This window comes from Misgurnus anguillicaudatus, chromosome 5 (assembly GCF_027580225.2).
Source record: "Misgurnus anguillicaudatus chromosome 5, ASM2758022v2, whole genome shotgun sequence".
Taxonomy (NCBI): domain Eukaryota; kingdom Metazoa; phylum Chordata; class Actinopteri; order Cypriniformes; family Cobitidae; genus Misgurnus; species Misgurnus anguillicaudatus.
Genome location: NC_073341.2, coordinates 28443335 through 28470385, shown reverse-complemented (window position 1 = coordinate 28470385; position 27051 = coordinate 28443335). Strand labels below are relative to the sequence as shown.

Sequence of the window (27051 nt, the reverse complement as noted above, 5' to 3'; positions counted from 1 at the left end):
GGTGGCCCTCTGGGTTTAACTTAACCTTGATTGTTAACACTAAAAATACGTTTTTTATTACATTTACATTTAGGCATTTAGCAAGTGCTTTTTCCCAAAGTCGCTTTGGGAAAAACAACAAAGTGATTCATCTTAAAGAAGCTAGTATGAGAAAAATGTTACATACAGTATGTTACAGATATGAGACAAATATTACAAATATAATCAAATCAATCTAAATCAATCTCTATTCTATAATTTTTCCATCCTATATATTTATTTGTAATTTGCCGTACTACTCTGTATTTAGTATTGTAAAGCTGCTTTGCTACAATGCAAAATTATGAAAAGTACAATAAAAAATACATTTAAATTGAATCATCAGCATATACTTAAAAAAATAAATAAATACAGTACAGACCTACACACAATAATGCATCAATACGCCAAAATCATCACGAGTGCAATCTACAGCATTATCCACATCAAGATAATGTCATCTGTGCATTTCACAGGCCCCAAATGTCAGATAACCAATATTTTGGGACGTTTATCAGCAAGGTTAAATGATACAGAGAATGCTGTCAGTGCATTTCTGAATTAGTTGTTATCGGTCCAGGTTGGTTACTGTATATAAATGTTGGGTGTTGACCTGTAGCAACTGCACTCAGACATCATGAAACTTCTGATCTTGGCTTTGTTCATTGCTGGAGGTAAGATGATTTCTTATTACATTGTGCCCATAAAAACAAATAAAGTTTGTTATGTAGTGAATGTGCACTGATGCTTTGATATGGTTTTTTATTAAGGATTTATTTTGATGAACCAATATAACCGATATTTATCCTTGTCTATGCTTGTGTTGCAGCCTACGGTTGTGGGCAGCCCAAAATTGATCCCATCCCTTCTAGGGTTGTGGGTGGTACTGATGTTAGACCAAACAGCTGGCCATGGCAGGTATAATAAAAACTTTGGTTCCTTAATATCATCCTAAAACGCTCTGTACAATATATTACAGTCATATATAGTAAGGTTTTCCTGCAATCATTTAGACTACATCAGAATAAATGCACTTAAGTCAGATTAAGCGACAGCATTGACATGTTCCTTAGCAAAACTTTAGCTCTCCCCGCTTTCTAACTCCTTTTTTCAGGCATCTTTCCAGTACCAGAGTGGCTCTAGCTTCTACCACACCTGTGGTGGTACTCTTATCTCCAGAGAGTGGGTCCTGACTGCAGCTCACTGTGTTGGGTACGGATTAGCTACTGTTGCTCTCATAACTGGAATCATCGATTAAAAGACAATGCTGCATTTATCCTAATAGATTGAGTTAAATAGCATTTCAAAGAGATGGATTAAAGCGACATCTGTTGTGCTTTTGTCGAGCAGCAGCCGAACTTACAGAGTCTACCTGGGCAAGCATAACCTGGCAATCAGTAATGAGGCTGGCTCCATTGCAATTTCACCTGCTAAGATTATTGTGCACGAGAAGTGGGACTCCTACAATATCCGGTTGGCATTTAACTGATTTTTCTTATAAAATAAAGGGATTTAAGTTTAATCTGAAAGTGTTTTTATGTAATTGTAAACCTATGTGTGTTTCCAGCAATGACATCGCTCTGATCAAGCTGTCGACACCAGTTGAGATCTCTGACAGCATCTCGCCAGCTTGTCTGCCTGTGGCTGATGACATCCTGCCCCACAATTTCCCCTGCTATGTCACTGGCTGGGGACGTCTCTGGAGTAAGAGCATTACTACTACTTGTTGGACTGGATTGTCAGGAATTTTAATTCTAAAGTTTATAGGCTCAGTGTATGCCCTGTATTCAAGCATACTGCACACACTTGTTTTTCACTCCAGCCAATGGCCCCATTGCTGAAGTCATGCAGCAGGCTCTGCTCCCTGTTGTGGACTTTTATTCCTGCAGCAGGTCTGACTGGTGGGGCAACCTGGTGACCGACCTCATGGTTTGCGCTGGTGGAGATGGCGTGGTGTCCAGCTGCAATGTGGGTTTGAGTCACTCTTGGTGTTTTAATCATCTAAATACATCCTATATTTTCCTAATATAAAATAAAAAAGCATGTATAAGAAATACAGACTACTATGATAGTCCATATTGTTCAAATTTGTGCTTTTTACAATAATTAAAAAGTATATGTAAAGTTTATGATCATTAAGTAACTCAGTGGTATTACTCACTGTTGCAGGGTGATTCTGGTGGCCCTCTGAACTGCCAGAGAGCTGATGGTACCTGGGATGTTCATGGTGTTGTGAGCTTTGGCTCCAGCTTGGGTTGCAACTATCCCAAGAAGCCCTCCGTCTTCACCCGTGTTTCCGGCTACATTCCCTGGATCAACAATGTGAGTTGAAGTGCATTTAACAACTTTATCATTTTTATATATCCTTTTGATATACATGTAATCTGAATCTTGACACTTTTCAGGTGATGACCTCTAACTAAATTCTGGAAGGCCTGGTTACTTCATAAGCATCACAATTGTTAACTGTGTGAATCAATAAATAAGCATTATTTTCCCATCTTCTTTCTGTTTTCTATATCAATGACATAAGTGTGTTTTAATAAGAACAGAAAATATAAATAAATATTTTATTTAATTATAGGATTAAAACCATAAAAATATAGGCTAAGAAAAAATGAAGAGTACAAATGTAATAATTATTATTAAACAATTATTATATGTAGCAAGAATAAGTAGAACAAGATAAAATACAGTAATTGAAAAATAAAGAAATAGATTACATTCAAAATTCCCTTAGAAGAAATAAAACACTACTAGCGTACTATATACGATCCAAAATTATGTATAAATGAAAAAATATTTCGCTCGTTCATCTACTAGCACAAAAGAATAACAAGTTAAATCATATTAAGCAAATTGATATAAATGTCTTCACATTAAGGTGTTTATCGTAAAATGAGTATCTCGACTGAGGGCGCAGTGCAAGAATATAGCCTAAATAAAAAATACAATTAATTATTTATCAGTTATCATACGAATAAAGAAAACCACGCGTTTAAGCAATACGATCAATCTTTCTTTTATTGCAGAACAAAACCTAAATACAAATAAATCAGGCTACAGATGATGCATATAGGCTAGAATGTGTGAATAGCGAAGTAAATAATGAAGCAAAGCATAATAATAAATTAAAGTCTCTGAAAGAGAAAAATAATTAAATAAAAACACGGAAATGCTGACATACATGAATACATTTAGCAGCTTTCTTGTTTATCAGATTATTAATAGAATTTAGGTATTGCTTAACTTCTAATTGGAAAATACGGAATAATGGTTTGTAATCACCATATTTACATTAAAATGTACTAAACTTTGCCAACAAAAGTAACATATTAATCAAATAATATTTCTTATGTAAGGAGATATCATAAGAGAAAAAAATCTTTAAATAAACTGTCACAAAGTTAAAGTGTTCCGTCGTTTACCCGTGCGAATGATTGACGTCCGCTCATCCCGTCAGAGAGGAAGTTGAGCTGAGGGCGGAGCTCCACGTGCCTTCAAGTTACCATGACACTTATACACAACCTAGAGAGCGTGACTGAATGTAACATGTCAACTAACTAAGTACACACAGTTTGGACAAATGCAGAGGAAAAGTGATAGTGGTGAGTTAGCAAGACACAACAATTGATCGGTAAAACATTTTAAATGAGCGTTGCTGTACATTTTTGCCAAATTTAAAAACACCCCGGTTATACATTCAGCTGTTGATTAAAAGTCTAGATATATTCTTATAGTTTACCTTCACTACAATGTGTTATTTAACCGATAAAACTGTTTTTGTGTGTTTTATGGACAGACTGAAATGAGGGGTTACCTCAAAACTTTAAACTGGGTATTTAAACTTCAGCCTAAAAGAACAACTATAGGAAAACAGAAAGACTCTGATCTCTGTCTACAGGTATTAAACCCTAATTCCTTACATTACCCTAACATTTAACATAACATTAATGTATCAGACATTTCACTTTTTAGTGAAAAATGAACTTTTTATTAAACTCTTGTATCAACACCAGGCTGTGTCATCTCTGTAACCTTAGGACATTGCATTGCATTGTATTGGTCTAAATATTATTTCTTTTCCTGAGAATGCTGGTGTGGATGAGTGTCATGCCATCATTGACTGGTGTGACGTGAATAGCTGCTATCTTATAAGTGACCTGAACTCTGCCCATGGCACCTACGTCAATGACTGCCGCATACACAATGCCACGGTGCGTCTCTCACCGGGAGATAAGCTTCACTTTGGCTACGGAGGATCAACCTATGAGTTCACCATTGACACGGAGGAACAGGTAATATTTATGATGTGCTTGAAGTTTAAAAGTAACAGGTTTGTGTACTTGTTAACTGCTGTGTTATTTAAATGGCCTCGTGACAACGTCTTCACTATGTATTTACACATGGCAAGAAAGAGTAAATACTCATTAGTTGTATGTAAAGAAATTGGGGCTATTATGTTTTATACCCCACAGTTTCCTTTTCTGGCTGCCCGATCTTCCACTCCCCAGGCCTGGGTACGGACTCGAACACCCTCTGTTACACCCCACCCTCCCACCAGACCTCGTCCCATGAGCGCTGGGTCTAAACAGGGTCCAAATACACCGGATCGCAAGACCTATTCTAACAGACCAGGTAAAAATTAGCATAACGCATTTTGTAAATGAAGTGTTCCTGCAGCTGAGCTGGTAGCACAGTGCTTTAGCAATGCAAAGGGTTGTGGGTTTGAGGCTAAGGAACACTTTTACTTCAAATGTAAGAAATGCTAAATCAAATTAGTTTTAACTAAAAAGTTTTATAAAGATATAGCAAACTTTGCTATATCAGTAGAATAGTAGTTAAGGAACATTTTTGCTATTTGGTTTATTAGTTATTAATGTACATTTGTTGAAAAAAATGGGAAATAATAATTTTCCAAATCCATATTTTTGACAAATAACTAAAAATGTGCACTGTTATTTGTGCCCATTTTGTAGGAAGCTGGAGTGGTAACACGGGAAGAAGTTGTTGCCTGAGAAACAAGACTCCACCTCACCCCTCTCATAGCATTTACTTTTTGCCAGTGGAGAAGGTGAGTCCAACATCCTGTTTTAAAATCTCCCCAGCCTCCCTTTGATGGACTGCCCATGCCTGCGAGGCCATAAAATGACAGGGCTAATACATGAAACTGATTAATCTTCTGACTAATCTTCTGATTAATCTTCCAATCTTGATTCTCTCTCAGGAGGAAAGGTCACATCGGCTGTTAGAGGGATGCGGTGCTGCGTCTGTGTGTCCTGAAGACGAGTCTCTAAAGAAGGATGATGTGATTGCAGCCTTGAAGGAGGAAGTGTCGGCTCTCAAGCTTCAGCTGTGTCAGAAGAACCAGACTGATCCAGAGGTCACAAACAGACTGCGCTGCCTGGAATGTGACATCAAGGAAAAGAAAGAGCAGATACAACAGTTAAAGGACCAGGTGTGATATTTACATTTATGCATCTGGCAAAGCATTTTATCCAAAACAAACTATATATTTTATCAGTGTGTGTGTTCCCTGGGATCAAACCCATAACCTTTGCGCTGTTAATGCAATGTTTTACCAAATGAACCACAGGAACAAATAGTATCCCAGTGGCTTAATGGAAAAAGCATCAGGTGCTGGACCTGGCGATTGTGGGGTCAATCCCACCCAGTGGCGGCTTGTGACTGCTCATCCAAGGGGGCGCTAATCCAAAATAAGTGTTCGGAGTGTCACGTGTGTGGTTCCCTTTTCCAAAATATGTGTTCTGCGTGTTGAGAGATCTTGTGTGCATCACGTGTTTTGTCAAAATAAGTGCCTGCTGCTCAAGCGTCAAAACTGTTTATGATAAAAGAGATGCTCACGTTCACAAAATACACGCAAGACACTCCCTTAATTGTAAACTCGCATGAGATTATGCGAGTATCTGACAAATGCGAGCGTCTCTTTTATCATAAAACCTTTAGACGCATCTGCAGCAGGCACTTATTTTGGCATGACACGTAATGCACACAGGATCTCTCGACGCGCAGAACACATATTTTGAAAAAAGGAACCACACACATGATGGGCTACATACATGTCGTGATGAATTTCTCATCGAGCGCCCTCGAAAAAAGAAGTCACCGGCCATCACTGGTCCCACCTGAAGAGGCCAAATAAAAGTTAATACGACTTCAAACTGCAAGCATCATTTCTGTATGTCTTGTAGATGCTGGAGCTTCAAAGCTGGTTTGGAGAGATGATGGGACAGGCTGTGACAGAAAGAGACCAGAAGATCATCAGTCTCTCAGAACAGCTAACCAAAGTTAGAAGTGAAAATAAATCATCTACAGGTGCATATGTATATGTAATACTAAAGAAAATGTACATTTACAGATTTTAATAAACTTTAAAATGTACTTACTATTTACAGAAACCACATTGTTGCATCTTATCAATTCTTTTTATTTTATTTCTGTTTAATGTCTATTAACCCAGCCTTGGTTAGCAGTTTGCGGAGAGATCTGACTGCTCGAGAGAAACAGGCTTTTAAACTAGCTGCTGAGGTGGACAAACTCAGACAAGATGTGAGACACAAAGATGCCAAGCTCACAAGCACAACGGATAAGATGGTTTCTATCATCCCTCATCCTTCTTCCACACTGCTGAGTTTTATAAATCAATGTTTACATTACATTGTTTATATCAGAACTGTTTTTATACTCACAAAGAATAAATGTTCTCTTTGAATTGAAAGGTGAAAGAAGCTCAAAAGCATAAAGAAGAGCTTCTAACCAAGCAAAATATGGTAGAATCCCTCAAGAAGGTACTGTAAGCATGTTTCCCCTTAGACTCCATATTACATAAATAAACCTTACTTTTACGACCCAGGTGGGACTTGAACCCACAATCCCCAGCTCCGGAGGCTGATGCCTTATCCATTAGGCCACTGGGCCCTACAAAACTTTTTGTATCTGTTTAGGAACAGGCTTCTTTGCTGACCGAAATGGACAAACTGAAACAGCTCCATCAGCAGACTCAACAGAGGGAACAGAGAGTCCAAGCAGAACTCAAATATACACAGTCAAGGGTGAGAGAAATAACTAGCTGGTATGATGACTACCACTACAACTATACATGTATTACACTGAGCTTTCTGAATTTCTTTCAAGTTTGACAGTTTTCGGAAGCAAATTATTGCGGCTGCTCACCTAAACTCTGACAAGAAATCAGACCAAGAGGTAAATAATATTATTTATAGGTAATATAAGCTAATCCTTTTCAATGTTTATAGCACCATTATTGGCGATCTAGTATTCTAGTTACTGTTTTTGTTTGTTTTGGAGGTGCTGGACTGTTTTTTAGAAATAATGAAAGCAATGGAAATGCACAAATCCAAGCTGCACCAGTGTGAGGTGAAGCTCGAAGAGGAAACAGATGCACAGAGAAAAACGTTGGATGAGACACAGAAATTTCGAGCCAGGCTAGAGGAATGTCAGGTAATGATGAAACATTGAAGAAATCATGGAAAATGAATTTGTAATCTGTAATGCTTTATGTTTGTGTTACAACAATAGATATTTTCTACTTCTAGATAATGTCTCTTTGCGTTTGCATATTTCTTTGATGCAGAATCGTGTACAGGACACATGCATGGCAGATATGGTGCAGATGGAAATATCTGGCCTGCAGGGCATGAATTTAAGTCCTGCGCTCAGCTGGGTTCAGGCGCATTCGCTTTTTGTACTTAATATCTTGCATGCGCTGATGCATAAAACTGCTCAGAGGCTACAGGCAGCAGGGGTTGCTGTGACGGTGGAGACTGGAGGTAAGACATAGAGATTGAAAACTTTAATGGCAGTGTTGAATTTGCTGTGTCATTTTAAAAAAGTGCAATCAATTTATATGAATTTATGGGCAATGACTTTAAACTTCATTGCATTTCTTAAATTATACTAAATTGGATCATCTGGAGTCACATTAAATCATTTTTTTATTTTTTGAAACGCATAAAAATGCATAAAGCGGAAAATTAATGTGAATTAATTGTTTTTGTCTTTAGGGGTCTCAGGCGCCTTACAGATTTTGTGCCAGAAGTACAAGGACAACCAATCAGAACTCGGGAAACTAAAGGTATAGCTACAAAGTATTTCACAGTTGTTTCAAAATCAGATACAGAAATCTATCAAGAGGCACAAATATAAATCATAATTTCATAATCAGTGTTGGGGAAAGTTACTTTTAAAAAGTAATGCATTACAATATTAAGTTACTCCCAAAAAAAGTAACTAATTGCGTTACTTAGTAGTTACTTTTCATGGAAAGTAATGCTTACGTTACTTTTTAGTTACTTTTGCATTACTTTTTCTTGGCTGAGGCTTGATCTCTTTCAGGCCTTGCAGGTGTTTTTATGACTAAAAAGTTCTGCTTTCAGAAATTGCATATTTCATCTCAAAAATGTCGAGCTCTGGCCTGCCATCTCAGTTTCTGACTCAATCTCTTCCCACACAAGCGTGTACGCATAGAGTGCATATGTAACTACGTTTAGTTTAATTCAGTACATCATTTTATTTTATCAAATTAATTAAACTAAAAAAAGTTACTCAAATATTAATGTGTACATTTAAAAAGTAATGGTTTCACTCTCTTTCTATATTGAAGGAAGAAATACAAAGCCTTCATGAGAGAGACATGCAGAACAGAGATCTCCAGAGCAGATTTGACTCTGTTCAAAAGCAGTATGAGATGGAGAAACTACAGGTACTGCACAGATAAATTCATCACTAAATGAAGTTAAAATTAAGTTTCTCCTAACCCTTAACTTGTTAATGGTGCAGGCAGCCGAGAGACAGAACGAAATCAAAAGCACAATTATGCAACAACTGGAAGAGGCAAAAACTGATCTACATTCAGTCAGAAAAAATGAGGTGTGTTAAAAATAACAATCGAATTGAATTCATCACCTCTCAATTGCTAAAATGACTATGACTGTATTACCAGGATGCCTTGCGTAGGGAGCTTGAGACACGCAGGGCCGAGTGGCAATCCAAGATGGAAGAAGCCAAGGTCCGAGAGGCGGAGCTGCAAGAAAAGATATGCGAGTTACAGCTCCGAGAGGATGAGATGATTGACAGACTGAAGGAGTGTGAGGTAAAAGAAGTGAGGGCCCTTCAGAGAGGAGCTGAACAGGAGAGAGAGATACACAGGGTTGAGGTGGAGGAGTACAGGGAGCAGGTGCGACAGCATGCATACACTATCGTCGCCATGGAGAATCAAATAAACAGAGCCAAGCAGAGTGAAGACAGATTGAGAGAGGTGGAGATGGAGAGAAACTCACTTGAGGAACAGCTTAAAGGTGAGAGGTTTTACTTACACATACACAGAAAGAATATCTTTATATGTTCAATAGTTTTAGGATTTTCAGCTCTATGGTTCGAGTTTGGATATGCTGCAGTTCAAGGCTTTACCCATAGAGGGCAGCATCTCAATAAACTATACAGTAGCTACATGTACAGTGTGTGTCTTGTATGGGGCAGCACAGTGGCCCAGTGGGTAGCACTGTTGCCTCTGAGCAAGAAGGTAGTGTTGTAGTTAAGACCACCTAAACCGTGACCAAGTCATGACCAAGACCAAGACATGCCAAGACAAGACCAAGACTTTAAAGGGTCGAGACCGAGTCAAGACCAAGACCAAGACAGGCCAAGACCAAGTCAAGACCAAGACCATTGCAAGTCACTGCATTAAAACACTTATGATAAAATGTGGAATATGCATATGATTAGGCACTTTTTGTCTGTGTGTGTGTGCGTGCGTGCGTGCGTGTGTGTGTGCCATTAGAGAAGTTGATAAAATAATCAAAGGCATTGCAGATATGTGGGAATTTATCTTTGTCTATAAGCAAATAAAAGTGAACAAACACTAAAGAGCTGAAATCAACTTAACCATTTAATCTGAACTGTCTTTCCATGGCGTGCCATCCACTTAACACAATGCAAGTGTTTTTAGTAATAAAATTAGAAAAATTGTCATTGGGAGAAACTTAAACAATGCTTAAACAATGCCAACATCATATGCCAAACCTGAATAAACTGCATAAAATTAATGATAAAAAATAAATTTTCAAGAAAAAATGTTCTTAGTATTTGTGTCTTGTTTTCAGTAAAAATATCTAAAAATTCTTAAATTAAGATGCTTTTTCTTGATGAGCAAAACTACCCAAGAAAATTAGTCTAGTTTTTAGACCAGGAATGTCAAGTTTAAGTGATTTTGTGCATAAAACAAGCAAACAAATCTGCCAATGGGGTAAGCAAAAAATCATGAAAATTTTTCTTACACACTAAATTCAAGAAAAATTCAAGAAAATTTTGCTTACCCCATTGGCAGATTTTTTTTTTTTGCTTGTTTTGCACAAAATCACTTAAATTTGATATTTTTGCTCTAAAAACTAGACTTATTTTCTTGGGTCGTTTTGTTCATCAAGAAAAAGCATCTTGATTTAAGAATTTTTAGATATTTTTACTAAAAAAAAGACAAAAATACTAAGAATTTTTTTTCTTGAAAATCATTTTTTTGCAGTGTGCCATCAGTTGTGGTCTTGACCGGTCTTGAAATAAAATTCAGAGTCCTCTTTGTCGAGACCGAGACGAGTAAAAATACAGTCGATTCCAAGACGAGACCGAGACCTTTAAAAAGTGGTCTCGAGAACTACAACACTACAAGAAGGTTCCTGGTTCGATTCCCGACTAGGTCAAGTGGCCTTTCTGCGTGTAGTTTGCATGTTCTCCCTGTGTTAGGGTTACCATGTATGCCATTTTCCCCAGACACGTCCTGGCCAGGATTTCGGGTGCGTCCTCACGAGGTCGCATTAGTTGACCACATACGTCATCGCGGTATAATATTCCAGGTTTTATTTCAAAAAAGCAACCTTTACATTTCAAGGTAAGAATAAAACTACAATGATTGTATGTCTTAAGAGAAATAAGTCTTAATTTTATAATGTTTTAAACTAAATGTGAGTACCCCGTTGACGTATGCGGTCGACAAATATGACTTCTGAAAGACAGACCCGAAAACCTGTCCAGGACGTGTCCGGGGAAAATGGCACGTATGGTCATCCTACCCTGTGTCAGCATGGATTTACCCTGGGTAGGCTGGTTTCCTCCCACAGGCAAAAACATGCAGGTTAGGTAAATTGAAGATGTCAAATTGCCTCTCCCCCAACATGTATGGATCAACTTGTGGGTTAACCAGTCCAGTTCTTGTCATAAATGCTGGAATGGCGTTAAGAAAAAACATTCAAACAAATATGTGTCTGTGTTTGTGATAAAGGTTTTTTTACTTGTCCCACAGAGGCACTTAAAAAACTTGAGGACTTTGAAAGCAACAACACACCCTACATAACAGAAAAGGAACAGGAATTAGAAAAGGCCATGCAATCTGTAAGGTATAATACAGCTCCAACATATCACTACACTACATAACATAGGTTTTGGGCATTCGGCTTGCTCTGGAAGCCACTTTGTTGTTTGCTACTGCGTGTATTACATGCATTATCCTTTAATATAAATAATAAAAAAAACTATTGAATTAAATATTACAGTTCATTTATGGGAAATGTATATCTCTCACTTTAGGTTTAGCAGTTATTATGCACAAAATGATTTATTTACAGTTCATATAATGTGCTTTTATGCATAATGCATGATGTTTAATGTATATATTATTTATGAAACTCATGCTTAATAACCAATTACACAGTTCATGTCTTCTTTTTAAATCATCTCATAGCGGAGGCACTGTTACATTATCTAGTTGCAAATCAGCCTCTCTCATAGTATATCACTTCAATTAAAGGACATTACAAGCCTTACCAGATGGATACTTAAAAATATGGCATAAAATAACACAAAATATAAAAAAATTAAGTGCTTAGTCTTTTCATGCCAGATTGTGTTTACAGTCTAATTGATTTTGCTCTAGATATTTTTCCTGAATATCAGTGGCGGCCGGTGACTTCTTTTTTCGTGGGCGCTCGATGCTAAATTCATCACAACATGTATGTAGCCCGTCATGTGTGTGGTTCCTTTCATTTCAAAATATGTGTTCTGCGCTTTGAGTGTGTGCATGTGCATCACATGTCTTTCTTGTCAAAATAAGTGCCTGCTGCAGACGCGTCTAAAGGGTTTATGATAAAAGAGACGCTTGCGTTTCCCAGATACTCGCATAATCACATGTGTAATCATAGTTTAATGTTAAGGGATTGTCTTGCGTGTATTTTGTGAACGTGAGTGTCTCTTTTATCATAAACGGTTTTCACGCGTGTGCAGCAGGCACTTATTTTGACGAAACACTTGATGCACATGGTTCACATGACGCAACAAACACATATTTTGAAAACGCAAGCAACACACATGACACTCAGAACACTTATTTTGAATTTGCGCCCCTCGGATGAGCAGTCACGAGCCGCCACTGTTGAATATCCTGTAAAAACAAAGGGTTACGAACAGAACAGAACACACACATGATCAAAAATCACTTTGTTTCCAGTTGCTTGTGTTTCTGTACTTCCTGTAGGGCATCTTTAGTCGCATCCCAACAGGAAGTGACTGACCAGAGCGAGATCATCAATGCCTTAAGTCGTGATCTGGCCCAGGCTCACGCTCGCCTTTCTGACATGACAGGTGAAAAAAACAAAATAAATAAATAAATAAAGAGCACCCGCTGGATTTTGTGTGTGCCCAGTAGTTTTTGTGTTTCTGAGTGTGCATCTCTGTGTGCAGGCGAGCTAAGCGAACAACAGAAGATAGAGTTAGAGACTCACAGAGCTTTAGTGGTGGACCAGAGGATTCAACTGAGCATGCTCACACAGAAGCTCACTGCAATGTCACAGCTGGCGGAGCAAAAAGATGAAGAGATAAAGAAGCTGGCAGAAAAACTGAAGTAAGTGACAGTTATGCACAATAAACCTCGCTGGCATTTCTGAAGTGCTAAGCCAAGACCGAACTGTGCTGAATTGAAGTGTATCTGTTTTTTGAAAAAGTATTGCTTAAATATTGCTAGACAAACAGAAGAAGACCTGAGAAGAACAACAGCATTCATAGAGCTGGAAAACTCAAGCCTTCAGCCAACAAGAACCACTAGGGTAAGCAATACAATTTTTAAATTTGTCATGTTTTACTGTACATTAAAAACAAGAAACATGACTGCATTACACAGTCAATATGTTGAATATTTTATGCATTCGTTTTTTAAATAAATGTAAAGATGGCCTGAATCATAATGACTGAATGTGGCCTTCACATACACTGGGATAGTTGAAACAAGAAAGGAAATAAGTCTTTATTTTCTCATGTCAACGGTTGATATGTGATGGGACAAATAGGCAACAAGAGACACACACAAAGCACTCTAATAGATCACATATGGACACCATGCTGACTGTTATATGGACATTGTTTTCAGGATGTGGCACTTATGACAGCTCCTAATGATTTCATCAATCAGAGATCAAAACACAGAGGTCATCGCAGAGATGAATTGATACTTCAGCAGCAGGAAGGTTTGCGTGACGTAAAGGAGCGAATCAGAGCTCTTAAAAAGAAGTGGCCTGGTAGTGAGTCTTATAAGCCTTATTGGCTGAATGCCCGTTGGTTGTGGATGAATTCACAGTGTTGCACAACTAAAAATGATCATAAATCTGATCTTAAATTAAACTTATGTTACAAAATGTGCTTAATATGTTTATCTTCTGTGTGATGTATAGCACATCTTGCCAAGCAGGAGGTGCCAGAGAGTCAGGGTCAGATGAAGAGTCAGAGGCTTCAAAGATCTGCGGCTCGAAGAGGATCCAACGGCTCTATGGTATAAGCATCACCAAGCTGTATCTTTGAATGTAGTATACAAATGTATGTTTTGATATCGTCATTCTCACATCACAGTACCAGATCATGGTACCATGGCAAATTCATGATTTCTTCAGGATTATAAAAGACGAAGAATACAGAATGGGCTCCAAAAGTCTGAGAATACATTATTATGGGGATTATAATGGGGATCTGGGTCTGATCTAAAATATTTTCCATTCATTCAAGCTACAGGAAAAAATTGAAAACTTAAAGGGATGTGTATGTTTTTCTTCTGCTAAACAAAGGAAGATATTTTGAGCTATATGTTTCAGTGCCGCCTTGTGACTTCTTTTTTCACGGGCGCAGGATGCAAAGTTCGTCACAACATATATGTAGCCCGTCATTTGTGTGGTTTGTAATTTCAAAATGTGTGTTCTGCGTGTCGAGTGAACCTATGTGCATCACGTGTCTTGTCAAAATAAGTGCCTGCTGCAGACGCGTCTAAAGGGTTTATGATAAAAGAGAGACTATAAACAATCCCAAACGGGGCATAAGGGTCTTATCTAGCAAAACGATTGTCATTTTTGACAATAAAAATAACAAATATACACTTTTAAACCACAACTTCTCATCATGTAGATCCGGTCGTGATGCGCCAGCTGACCCCACGCAATACATCATGACGTCAAGAGGTCACAGAGGACGAACGCGAAACTCCGCCCCAGTGTTTACAAGTGTTTTGAAAGAGGACCGTTCCTACGTTGTTGTATGTCAACTGATACTAAGTAATGTCTTTGTGTCAGTTTATTGTTTAAAATGGTCTGCAAATGTGCGTTTTATATATGTAACACGTGACCTCCCTACGTCACTACGGATTTACGTTAGGTCGCGCTGGATCGGATCTAGAAGAGAAGTTGTGCTTTAAAAGTGTATATTTGTTATTTTTCTTGTCAAAAATGACAATCGTTTTGCTAGATAAGACCCTTATGCCTCGTTTGGGATTGTTTATAGTCCTTTGAAACTCCGTTGAAAAAAACTGTTAAGTGTTGAGTTATGTATTAAATGTTGGGCTCTATTAAAGTCCATTAAAATGAGAAAAATCCTGCAATGTTTTTCTCAAAAAACATAATTTCTTCTCGACTGAACAAAGAAAGACATCAACATTTTGGATGACATGGTGGTAAGTAAATTATCTGGATTTTTCTTTTAAGAAAATGGAATATTCCTTTAAGGGAGTGTCTTGCGTGTATTTTGTGAACGTGAGCGTCTCTTTTATAAACGGTTTTGACGCGTGTGCAGCAGGCACTTATTTTGACAAAACACATGATGCACATGGTTCACATGACGCAACAAACACATATTTTGAAAACACGAGCAACACACATGACACTCCGAACACATATTTTGAATTTACGCCACTCGGAAGAAGCAGTCACGAGCCGCCACTGATATGTTTGTAACCAACCATTTCCGAGCACCATTGACTTCCAGAGTATTTGTTTTTCCTACTATAGAAGGCAATGGTGCTCCTGTTTTGTGCTTCATTACAAATATTTTTTTTTGTGTGTTCAGCAGAGCAAAGTAATTAATACAGGTCTGTAACAACTTCAGGGTAACAATACATTAACACAGGGCGAAAGTGTTAACGCTTCTCATTTACTTTTAATTGCTGACGTCATGCGTTGCCGATCTGAATTGTGGATCCGTCAGCGTCGCGTCACTGCCGTTGCTCGGCGCAGAAGTTAAACATTTCTCAACTTTTCAAGCGCCAACGCATGCGCCAGCCAATCAGATCGCCTTATGCGAATAACCAAGTGCGAGACAGCCAGTTTTGTTTATACAAGACCGGAGCATGTGTTGCCACTGTGACTGGCTGTTGGCTATGCTTCAGACAAGCCTTCTGTCAAGCGTTAAAGCTTTCGCCCTGTGTGAATGTACCATAAAATTGTCATTTTTAGGTGAACTATACCTTTAAATCTCTTGCCTTCTCAGACTTTTGTTGAGCTGTACATTATTGTGGATTTGTGATGCGTGTCATACAAGTGCTCATTTTGTTTCTTGCAGAACGGTTTTGTGTTTCCCGAAGCTTTAAGCGATGCAGCGCGGGAACGTACAGCCAGACTAGACATGTCTGATGCTCTGGATCTCAGTGAGAAGACAGTGAGTGACAGCACGTGTGTGTACATGCAAAAGACATTTGTGGCCCTGCACACCATTCTTGGTAAAACATTAGTGGATTTCATCTTAAAATGTATGTTTCGTCTTTGGTTTAGTTCCTGGAGCTAGCACGGGTGCTGCGTGAGGCTCTGGAGCTAAGCGAGGGTGAGCTGTCAGGCTGTGCAAGTTTAAAACACCTGCCCCCTGATGAGAGACAGCACATAGTGTCTCAGAGACAAACAGACCTGGAGTTTCTGAAAACGCACCTTGATCTACAGAACAGCCGGAGCCAACAGCAAGACCTGCTGCTGGAGGAGAACCAGAAAGAGATAAACACACTAAGGTACACATATTAAAGACAAATATGCTCTTTCTAAATGTGCTCCTGTCGTTTCATCGGTTGAGTGGTGCAAGAAATACCAAATTTGTGTAACACATGAACTAATAAAATGTTCAAATGCATTAAACAGTCCAAAATAAGAAGAGAAAAAGTACAATTCGAACCTGAATCTTCTCCATTAGTGTTTATTTTGTTCTGACCCAGTCGGTGGGTATCTGTGACCCTTGATATCTTTAATATTACCTGAGTAAGACCATGTCAAATATTGAAATCCATTAGTAAAATCAAATTTTGATGCTACATAATCTCATAAATAGATTATGAGACTTAGGCTGGATTTTACAGACATGGGGCCTCATGTATAAAACTGTGCGTAGGATTCTTACTAAAAGTCTACGTACGCACAAAAGCCAAAAATGGCATCCCTACTGAAAAATCCAGCTGAGACCAGCATAAGCTGGTGAGCTGGTTTTGGCTGGTCCCCAGCTTGGTTTTAGCTGGTTTTGCTGCTGTAGGAAGAGGGTTTTGCTGGTGTAGCAAGATGGTCTAGCTGGTTTTGGTCACATTTTAAGCTGGTCTAACTGGACTTAGCTGGTCATGCTGGAATACCAGCTGGCCCACCAGCATGACCAGCTTTGTCAGGCTGGGAGGACCAGCGTAAACCACCTTAAACCAGCTAAAACCAGCCAAAACCAGCTACCATCTTATGCTGGTTTTAGCTGGATTTTTCAGTAGGGATACACCAAAAATTATGAAGACTTCTAAAACAAAGCAATGTTCCCTTTATAAATAACAGATCACCTGCAAGTGTGCGTACATGAATCATCCTAATATCCCACCCTGCAAGCCCATTCTCCCATGAAGTTAGTTTTTTTTATAAATCCCAACCTTTGCGTGGGAACTGGCGTACGCACATTTCCAGCCCCATTTTGTGGGTACGCACGCTTTATACATAAGGCCCCTAATTTTTGGTGTATGCCATTTTTGGCTTTTGTGCGTACGTAGACTTTTAGTAAGGATCCTTAAGCACAGTTTTATACATGAGGCCCCTGGTCTTTTTGTTTTTTACTCAGAGAGAACCTGATGTTGGAGCACCAGACACAGGCTGAGCTTGCGAGTATGAAGGCAGAGCTAGAAACCCAGAGACAAGAGACTGAACGGCTTCGACAGACATTGCAGGATCATATCGACCAGCTGCAGAAAAACCAGCAGCAACACAGTGTTGCCATCAGAAATAATAAGGTATCACTTGCACACAGGCCAACAGATATATAGCACTTCTGATTTTGAAAGAAAATTATTAAGCTGTCTGTAATACTATCTTCACAGGGTTCGAGCCAGGAGAAAATGGGCAGAAAGACTGTAAGAGTGGGCCATCACAACTGTATACCAAATGAAAGCTATGAAAAGGTGATGCAAATCAGTGTGCGCGCATGTTTGATCTCCAAAACATATGTGCAGTCTGAACACACGCTGTCTGCCACAGGCTACGATGCCTGGAGTTTTATTGCGGAAACCACGCTGTGCATTTAATAGACTTTTAGCCACACCAACAAATTTGTCTTTTTAGCCTGATCTTGTATCCTCTCTACTGTAAATGGAGCACCAACCTATTATTCAGTTACATTTATGCATTTGCCAGTCATTTTTATCCAATGCGACTTAAAGTGTATTCAAGCTATACATTTTATCAGTATGTGTGCTCCCTGGGATTAAAACCCACAATCTTTATGCAATCTTTATGCTTTTGATTATGGTGACATTGGTGACCATTCAAAAGTTGACAAGTATTTTTGCCATAAGAGGAATACTGGATAATCTTCTCCAGGTATTATAGACTGTTTGACCTATGTTATGCTATATTTACAGATCCCAGCGTTAAAGAAACGGACCACACAGGGGAGGCTAAAGAAGAGAGAGATAGAGGTAGAGAACCAGAAGAATGAACTGGAGCAGAAAGAGAGTCAGATCTGTCCGATGGTCTCCGATTTGGCCAGTCCTCTACAAACCCCAGAGAGCTCCCGACTCCTCCTGCTTGCTGAGGCTCACTGACATGGATATCTGTGATCAAACAACCATGAATTTAATTACACTTGATTACTGAGATAACAAGTCCAGGTTGTTGAAGAAAAAGATTTTGCCAAGAGATTTTCTATGGTGTATAACATTATTAAACATACCGTTATTATAATTAACAATGATATAATTTAATTAGCACTTTTACGATTTACAGCAGCACTAAACACCAGCAGGTGTTATTTAAACTAAGTACAGTACATCTAAACAAACTCTTATTAAAAAGAAACATTACAAGAGTGACATTACAGTATGGATTGTTTTTGTTTATTAATGTGATATGCTTCTGTATAAATATGAGTGCTCTTAAAGGAACACACCACTTTTTTTGAAAATAGGCTTATTTTCCAGCTCCTCTAGAGTTAAACATTAGATTTTTACAGTTTTGGAATCCATTCAGCTGATCTTAGGGTCTGGCGGTACCACTTTTGGCATGGCTTGGCATGGTCCGTTGGGTCTGATTGGACCATTGGCGTCGCGCTCAGGAGTGACCAAACAGTTTCGATATTTTTTCTTCTGTAGTTACATCATGTACTAAGATCGACGGAAAATTAAAAGTTGTGATTTTCTAGGCAGATATGGCTAGGAACTATACTCTCATTCTGGCCTAATAATCAAAAACCTTGCTCCCTTAACATGGCTGCAGTAGGTGCAGTGATATTTTGCAGCGCCCGAAAATAGTCCCCAGCTATTGAAAGCTACCAAGGGAAATATTTTCAGGACTGTTTATTACAAAATAAGAGTTAAGTTTTAAATAGGAAAAATATCGAAACTCTTTGGTTATTTTTGAGCGCGATGCTAATGGTCTAATCGAATTCAATGGATTATGCTAAGCTATGTTAAAAGTGGGGAGCTGAAAAATGACTTTTTTTTTTAAAGTGGAGGGCCCCTTTAAAAAGTGTGAACTTTTTCTTTGATGCACACCACAGTATAGTGAAGTGCTTGCGTTCTCATGGTGCCATACAGGTGCTGGTCATATAATTAGAATACCATCAAAAAGTTGATTTATTTCACTAATTCCATTCAAAAAGTGAAACCTGTATATTATATTCATTCATTTTTCTGATATTTTTCAATTTTTTATTTCTTTTAATTTCGATGATTATAACTGACAACTAAGGAAAATCCCAAATTCAGTATCTCTAAAATAAGAATATTACTTAAGACCAATACAAAGAATAATTTTTAGAAATCTTGGACAACTGAAAAGTATGAATATGAAAAGTATGAGCATGTACAGCACTCAATACTTAGTTGGGGCTCCTTTTGCCTGAATTACTGGAGCAATGCAGTGTGGCACGGAGTCGATCAGTTGTTATGAGAGCCCAGGATGCTCTGATAGTGGCCTTCAGTTCTTCTGCATTGTGGGGCCTGGCATATCGCATCTTCCTCTTCACAATACCCCATAGATTTTTTTATGGGGTTAAGGACAGGCGAGTTTGCTGGACAATTAAGAACAGGGATACCATGGTCCTTAAACAAGGTACTGGTAGCTTTGGCACTGTGTGCAGGTGCCAAGTCCTGTTGGAAAATAAAATCTGCATCTCTATAAAGTTGGTCAGCAGCAGGAAGCATGAAGTGCTCTAAAATTTCCTGGTATACGGCTGCGATGACCTCAGAAAACCCAGTGGACCAACACCAGCAGATGACATGACACCCCAAACCATCACTTACTGTGGAAACTTTACACTGGACCTCAAGCAATGTGGATTGTGTTGTTAAGAGTGGCTTGACACAAGGACAGCTGAAACCGAGGTCTTGCATACGTCTGTGCGTGGTGGTTCTTGAAGCACTGACTCAAGCTGCAGTCCACTCTTTGTGAATCTCCCCCACATTTTTGAATGGGTTTTGTTTCACAATCCTCTCCAGGGTGTGGTTATCCCTATTGCTACACTTTTTTCTACCACATCTTTTCCTTCCCTTCACCTTTCTAGTAATGTGCTTGAACATAGAGCTCTGTGAACAGCCAGCTTCTTTTGCAATGACTTTTTGTGTCTTGCCCTCCTTGTGCAAGGTCAAGCTATTCGAGAAAAATCTTAAGGAGCTGCAAGCCGAATACTCTCGCGGTTATTTGATCTCGCTCTGGTCAGACGCATGAATGAGCTGCGTACCTACAAAACAGCATTTTTTCATTTATCTGTGAATTGTTTTTGCTCATTATTTGTTTTGAAACTCGAACGTCTGGACATACAAACAGGAACAATGGACTTTACCACTTCAGTAGAAGTAGGATGGTTACTGGTTAACAAGTAGTTTAAATGGGTCACGTTCAGTCGCTATATCATACTTGTTTTGTTGTCTGACAACAGAAGTAGAGCATATACAAATGAGAAAACTTTTTTATGCTTTCGGCTGTATTAAAATGCAATTTATTACAGTTTAGAAACGTGAAACAAATTTGAAGTGCCAATGCAGTTAGAATGCAAACACGACGTGAGGATGCCACTGATATGCTAAATACGTAATGTAGCGACTTTCAAAGAAGAAGGTTGAGCTAATTTTGCCTTTAAAAATCCCAAGCTCTACAGGTAATATAGACCACTTGCATACAGTATAACTTTATTAGTTATTGTGACAGTTATGTACTTTATCAGAATCATATCTGACATATCAATAATGTCACACGACAAATTACCATTTCCAGATAACAGACCTCATTTAAATGACCCAAGTAATCATAAAAAATACAAAAATCAGGTGTGTGGATTATTCCCCATTGTTCTCTCATTATAGTCCCTCTTGAGTGAGAATTATCTCACATCTGTTCGGAATTTAAAGAGCCATCTGACAACAGGACAGAGCTGAATAAACTGTGATATATTACATTAATTAAATACACTCAGTGTTGTGTAGACGGCCATCAGGGCTTTATCTGTTTGTCTGAGTTACTGTCAGACAATTGTGTTTGCTTTTTAGGGATATAAGCAGATCAGGGACAACATTACAAATAGTTTTCAATAAAGGAAAGCTCATTAATGTGACCAGTTAACTACCATGTTACACACACTGATAAACCATGTTAATCTTTCCGTAGTGCCCAATTTGCATCCTATCTATATCTGTTGACTTTTTCTCTGCCTATAATCAGATTATGAGAAAAATTCCAGCGGGATCCGTAATATTTGAAATTATCCTCCTCTTCCTCATTACTGCTGATCATTATATGCAGTGGGTGGATGCATTCCAGCTGGCTTTTGTTTTATTCATATTACTGGCATCAGTCCAGCCCATTACAGGATCAAGAGAGGGAAATCAGTTCAGATATTGGAAGGGAGTTCAATCTTTTGTTCACGACAAATGAAACTGTACATGCAATGCTGATCTCCATAAACTGTCTCTTTCAATTCAGACTGCTTCCCCGTGGACAAATGTTGGTATTACAATATCAGATTGCATTACACAGCCTGTAACCTTCTCTATTAACCATACAGTGACCTCACAAAGTATTGGGTCATGTGCAAGAATCTCACTGCATGCAATATATATATATATTACCTTTACTGTAAATGTCCTGCTTAAGAAGGGATCAAAAGGTCTCAATAGGGTTTAAGTCAGGTGAAGAAGGGACCATGTCATTAGTTTTTCACATTTAAGGCCTTTACTGGCCAGCCACTCAGTTGAGTACTTTGATGCATGTGCTGAAGCGTTGTCTTGCATAAAAAAGTCTTATTGAAAGATGCAGATTTTTTCCTGTACCACTGCTTGAAGAAAGTGTCTTCTAAAAATTGGCAGTAGGTCTGAGAGTTGTTTTTATTTCCATTTTCAACACAAAAAGGTCCAACAAGCTCATGCTTAATAATACCTGTCTGTGCCTGCCTGCCTGTAATGTGGGGGACGCTTTCTTCAAGCAGTGGTGCAGAAGGGGGTTTGCATCTTTCAAGAAGACTGATTATTTTGTAGGACAGCGCTCCATCACATGCATCACAAGTACTCCAATGCATGGCTGGCCAGTAAAGGCCTTAGAGATGAAAAACTAATGACACGGCCCCCTTCTTCACCTGACTTAAACCCTATTGGGACCTTTTGATCCCTTCTTGGGCAGGACGTTTGCAGTGGGGGTGGACCGTGCACCTCTCTGGGCAGTGTCTGGGGGGCTGTGGTTGCGTCTGCACGGGGTGTTGGTTCGGACCGGATCGGGAGGCTGACTGGGTCCGTGAATGGAGGGCTTGTGGCTGTTATCGAAAAGAAGGGTGGCTATATTGGTCACTGAGTTTATATATTTTTTTATTTTTTATTGTTTTGTAAATGTAGAGTTTGTTTATTATTTTCACTTTAACAGTTAAAAAAAAACAAGTGAGATGGTAAAATCTTTGTTTTTCATTTAGTTGCCTAATAATTCTGCACACTAATAGTTGCCTAATAATGATGTACATAGAAATATTCTCTTAAAAAAAGCCAAAATTTCACTTTTACTACTTAAATGTTCAGGTTTGAGGGTTTGTTAACATTTTGAATTGACCAAGAGCACTGTAGTTGTACAATAACAAAAGTAATCCTCAAAAATACAACTTGCCTAATAATTCTGCACTCCCATATATATATATAGTTTTTAAATGTTATTAAAACCATATACATAAAGTGTAACTTTAATTTCCAAATAGAGCCTTTCAAGGACTTTCCAGGTCCAATACTCTCAAATTCAGGGACTAAAGGACACATTTCAAGTGAGAGCAAGATTGTGTTACCTTTTAAGATACATTGTTACAGTTCCCTTTCGAGGGAACTCGCGCTGCGTCACTGTGGTGACACTTTGGGGACGCCTCCAGGGGTAAGTGCGTCTGAATGTGTATATCAAATTCAACCAATGGTAAGGCTTAACGACAAAGGGAGCCAGGAAGTATATCGCTATCTGAAATATTGCCAAACACTGTGTTACAGGGACGCAGGAATTATGACAAGGGAGATGCAGCGTCTCGTTCCCTTCTCAGGGAACAACAGTTACATATGTAACCAGAGACATTTTCATGTGTCTATGGAAAAAAGCATTTTGGTATGAATCAACATTCGCATACTGAAGATATAAGCATTTAAAGCAAACAGTTTAGCACTTGTACCTAAAAGGCTAGAAATTTTATATTATCCTACATTACATACACAGGGAAAAATATGGATTTTTTTCCAGAAAACTTCTTGCATAAAATAGATTCAAGCACTTTCAATCATCTGTATCTATGTATGTATATTTTCAAAAACTTCCCAGGGCCTTGAATTTTTTTACCCCAGATTCAAAAACTTTCAAGAATTTCAAGGACCCGTGGGAACCCTGTTATGTATAGTGTGTGTGTATATATATATTAATACATCTTATACATTTTTTACATACAGACAGCTACTGACAAAACATGAAGCAGCTCCCGAGGTGACCAAGGGCCACGGAGTGCTGATGGACCATTTTATCTAAAGCTATTCTATCGTTCACAGATACTCAATGCTCCCCTGAGAAAGATTTGAAATTGTAGACGTTTACCCATCTTCTGCCCTCATGAAAATGCTGATGACTTTGTGAAGGAGAATGACAGAAGCGCTCTTGAGCGGGTCCATAAATAGAAGTGGATAGTGTTGATGGACCTGACACGGAGTAGGGATGGTACCTAAATGACCAAAATAAATGACCGCTCAATCCATTCACAAACACAGTTTGTCTTCAACTGAATTCTCTGTGACAACCTGTCCTCCCTGAACAAATGTTAAGCTCTGATGAACTGTAGTGTGTGCTATGATCTAGATCAGTGTTTCCCAATCCTGGTCCTCGGGCACCCCCTCCCAAAAAGTTTTAGATGTCTCCTTATTTAAAACACCTGATTCAACTAATCAGCCTCCTTCCAAAATGGTAAACATGTCTCCCTAACAAGCTGATGAGTTAAATCAGGTGTGTTAAATAAGGAGACATCTAAAACTTTTTGGGAGGGGGTGCTCGAGGACCAGGATTGGGAAACACTGATCTAGATTTATAGTGTGATGCGGAGGTGTGCTGCCATGGGCTATTCGCACCTGTAGATGGCACCACAAAGCTGATGCAAAATGTGAAAAGCTCCTTGCACGCTTTTCCAAATAATTGTTTTTAATTCCTAATTTGTGTATCTTCTATTTAAAAGTGAAACGTAACACCGTGCATAAGCAAATTGCAATGAGGCCTAATAAACCTCTTTATTTTAAGTGAAGAATGTTTGTTGGTTAGATCTTCACTTTTCTTGACATCTTGTACTAAGAAAAACAGCAAATGTGGTAAGCCTGTGTTATTCTAGGTTCCTCTGAGGGTGTTTTATCAATCCCCATGGTTCTGTTCTGGGTGGGATTGTGGTGGAAACAGGGTGTGTATGTGAAGTGTGGGTCTACCAGTGCTGTCTCATAGGCTGGCTCCTCATTGGAGATAACTTTGTTCTTGGGGCCCTTACAGGCGACATCATAACAGATGATCACAGAGCAGCAGGAAATGTTATCAGTGACGCGTTCAATAACAATAACCCAACAACACTCTTTTACGTACACATGTACCCTCCTGCTCATTCCCAAAAACTGCTTTTTATCAGCTCGTGGTAGATACATGCACATTGCGCACACGCACAAACAGACCCAGAAACCTGAGGGGTATACGTGTATGTAGTTTTAAAGGACTGTATGGACAGAGGACTGTGGGTATGATAGAACCTACAGGAATATATTTTGTGAAAAGCATTTTTGAATTTTAAATCTGGATCATCGAGTTGAACGCACTCAGGGTAAGTGTAATTGTATTCATAAGAACATAACAATTCTTAGGATGGACTTGACCAGGCAAAAGGTTTATTTACAAAATGTTAATTACTGCTTACCTGAACTCCTCTTTACTTCCTTTGGTAGGACAAACCTCAAGTTTACACCATTGGTCAGGGCAGTCTGCTTTGGTAAGTCCAGTGTTTACTCTTTTAGCCTTGAATGCATGGAAATAGGTTTGGTTGGGGGATAAAGTGTAAACTGTATATGTTTTAATAGCTCAAAGCATTGCATACGTACTGGTAGTTTAAACCAAGTGAACACACATATTGATAAAACTAGGTTGCTTTGCATCTGCCAAATGCATAAATCATTCTATGGTATAGGGGTGATTCTCATGAAATCCAGATTTAGGTGTCCAGCATCAGAATTTTTAAAAAGCCCTTGAAGCCAATATTTTTTTGCACATATAAGATTAAGGTCTGAACTTACTATAACCATTATTTTTAGAGGATTTAAAAAATATTTCCTATAGAATTATTTACATTTTTAGATTATCATTGTAAAAAATTATCATTACCGGCGCAACATGATATTACATTAAATATATTCCTTTACAAACTCATGGTTCGGTAATGAGAACTAAAAAGATGTCTAGGTACACTCTCAGAAATAAAGGTACAAAAGTTGTCACTGGGACAGTACCCTTTCAAAACGGTACACCTTTGTACCCAAAGAGTTCATATTAGTACTTTGAACTGCCAAAATGTACCTTTAAAGGAACATATTTGTACCTAAATGGTACATATTAGGACCTTTTTTAAAGGGTACTGCCCCAGTGACAGCTTCGTACCTTTATTTTTGACAGTGTACTATGACAAACAAAATTTCAACTTTTATCTGGAAAGAAAAATAAGAACTGCTTACCTGGTAGCCATCTTGAGTGTCACAGTCAATTATGTCCCTTCCAACCTTCTTTTTTGAAAATGTTAGTTCCTTGAGGGCTTAAACAATGATTGAAAATTGTTGCGGAGGATGAGAAAATTGGTCTTGGACACATTTATATTCCTTATTATTGAGTCTACATTTACCAATGATCACCAAATACCACATGTTTCTTTACTGTAACATGCACTGAAGCTTTTCATTTTTTAGATTTTTTAATTATAAATTTTCCATGTCAAAGAACCCAAATCCAGTCATGGACACGTTGCGGTAATGAAAATTTTCCCTTTAAATGTGGAAAAAAAATTTGTTTTGTTTGATGTCATTTGAAATCATGTGCAAAATAGTACATAAAGAGATGTTTGTAACCGTATGCTTCTTATTTTTATACTCTTACTTTGCATTTACTTTTTTAATCAAAATGTTTCATGACACCTCATAAGTCTAATTTCACGAGAATCACCCATAAACATTAGGAAATATTGTACTTGCTAGTTTTGAGTATTAAAGTTGTACCTCCCCAATCCCCCTTATAAACACACCCTGGCTGGAATGACTTATAGATGTCTCTGTATTTGAAATGGGATAGGAGTAAATATTTAAAGGAACAGTATGTAGGATTGTGGTCAAAACTGGTACTGCAATCACAAACCTTGTGGCTAAAACTGGTACTGCAATCACACAACTGGTGGCCAGTACACAACATGACAACATAAACATCAGTTGAGGGCTGCAACTCCACTTTATAAATGACAATATCCTGGCCGGACTACTGTTGTCAGTGATATAAGTATTTAAAAATGAAAATTATTTATTAATGTCTAGTGACATATCAGGGCCATTTTATGATTAATTGATATACATTTCTTACATACTGTTCCTTTAATATGAAAAGATATTACACATTTTTATTTGCTATTGGTTACATACTATAATACAAACACACTAAATGTATCTTGTCTTTGCCCTTCAGTTATTTTTGCATGGTCTGG

At 38.3% G+C, this 27051-nt stretch overlaps 2 protein-coding genes and 1 non-coding gene across 5 annotated transcripts; 2 read left to right on the top strand and 1 right to left on the bottom strand.

Annotated features, from left to right (window-relative positions):
- The first annotated feature begins 559 nt into the window (after nucleotides 1-559).
- On the top strand, nucleotides 560-2518 carry ela2 (elastase 2). The gene is made up of 8 exons (XM_055167682.2): nucleotides 560-692; nucleotides 848-936; nucleotides 1133-1230; nucleotides 1369-1491; nucleotides 1586-1722; nucleotides 1841-1986; nucleotides 2188-2340; nucleotides 2424-2518. The coding sequence occupies exons 1-8, from the start codon at nucleotides 656-658 to the stop codon at nucleotides 2439-2441; spliced, it is 801 nt and encodes a 266-aa protein (XP_055023657.2). The 5' UTR covers nucleotides 560-655; the 3' UTR covers nucleotides 2442-2518.
- A 957-nt stretch (nucleotides 2519-3475) lies between these two features.
- Nucleotides 3476-18556, top strand: LOC129413874 (forkhead-associated domain-containing protein 1). Of its 3 annotated transcripts, none has more exons than XM_073867908.1 (28): nucleotides 3476-3626; nucleotides 3821-3922; nucleotides 4110-4316; nucleotides 4497-4656; nucleotides 4998-5092; nucleotides 5246-5476; nucleotides 6231-6354; nucleotides 6500-6633; nucleotides 6759-6827; nucleotides 6984-7091; nucleotides 7174-7242; nucleotides 7348-7500; nucleotides 7634-7829; nucleotides 8064-8134; nucleotides 8663-8761; nucleotides 8839-8928; nucleotides 9002-9356; nucleotides 11351-11444; nucleotides 12578-12684; nucleotides 12784-12943; nucleotides 13064-13145; nucleotides 13466-13562; nucleotides 13767-13864; nucleotides 15913-16008; nucleotides 16122-16348; nucleotides 17419-17587; nucleotides 17675-17755; nucleotides 18215-18556. In XM_073867908.1, the coding sequence occupies exons 2-28, from the start codon at nucleotides 3827-3829 to the stop codon at nucleotides 18395-18397; spliced, it is 3651 nt and encodes a 1216-aa protein (XP_073724009.1). In that variant the 5' UTR covers nucleotides 3476-3626; nucleotides 3821-3826; the 3' UTR covers nucleotides 18398-18556. The 3 variants fall into 3 exon arrangements, with proteins under 3 accessions (XP_073724009.1, XP_073724008.1, XP_073724007.1); XM_073867907.1 differs by having other exon boundaries at nucleotides 13466-13613; XM_073867906.1 differs by having other exon boundaries at nucleotides 13466-13616.
- trnar-ccg (transfer RNA arginine (anticodon CCG)) lies at nucleotides 6885-6957 on the bottom strand. Its single transcript has one exon. It is a non-coding gene; the product is annotated as a tRNA-Arg (tRNA).
- Nucleotides 18557-27051: the final 8495 nt, after the last annotated feature.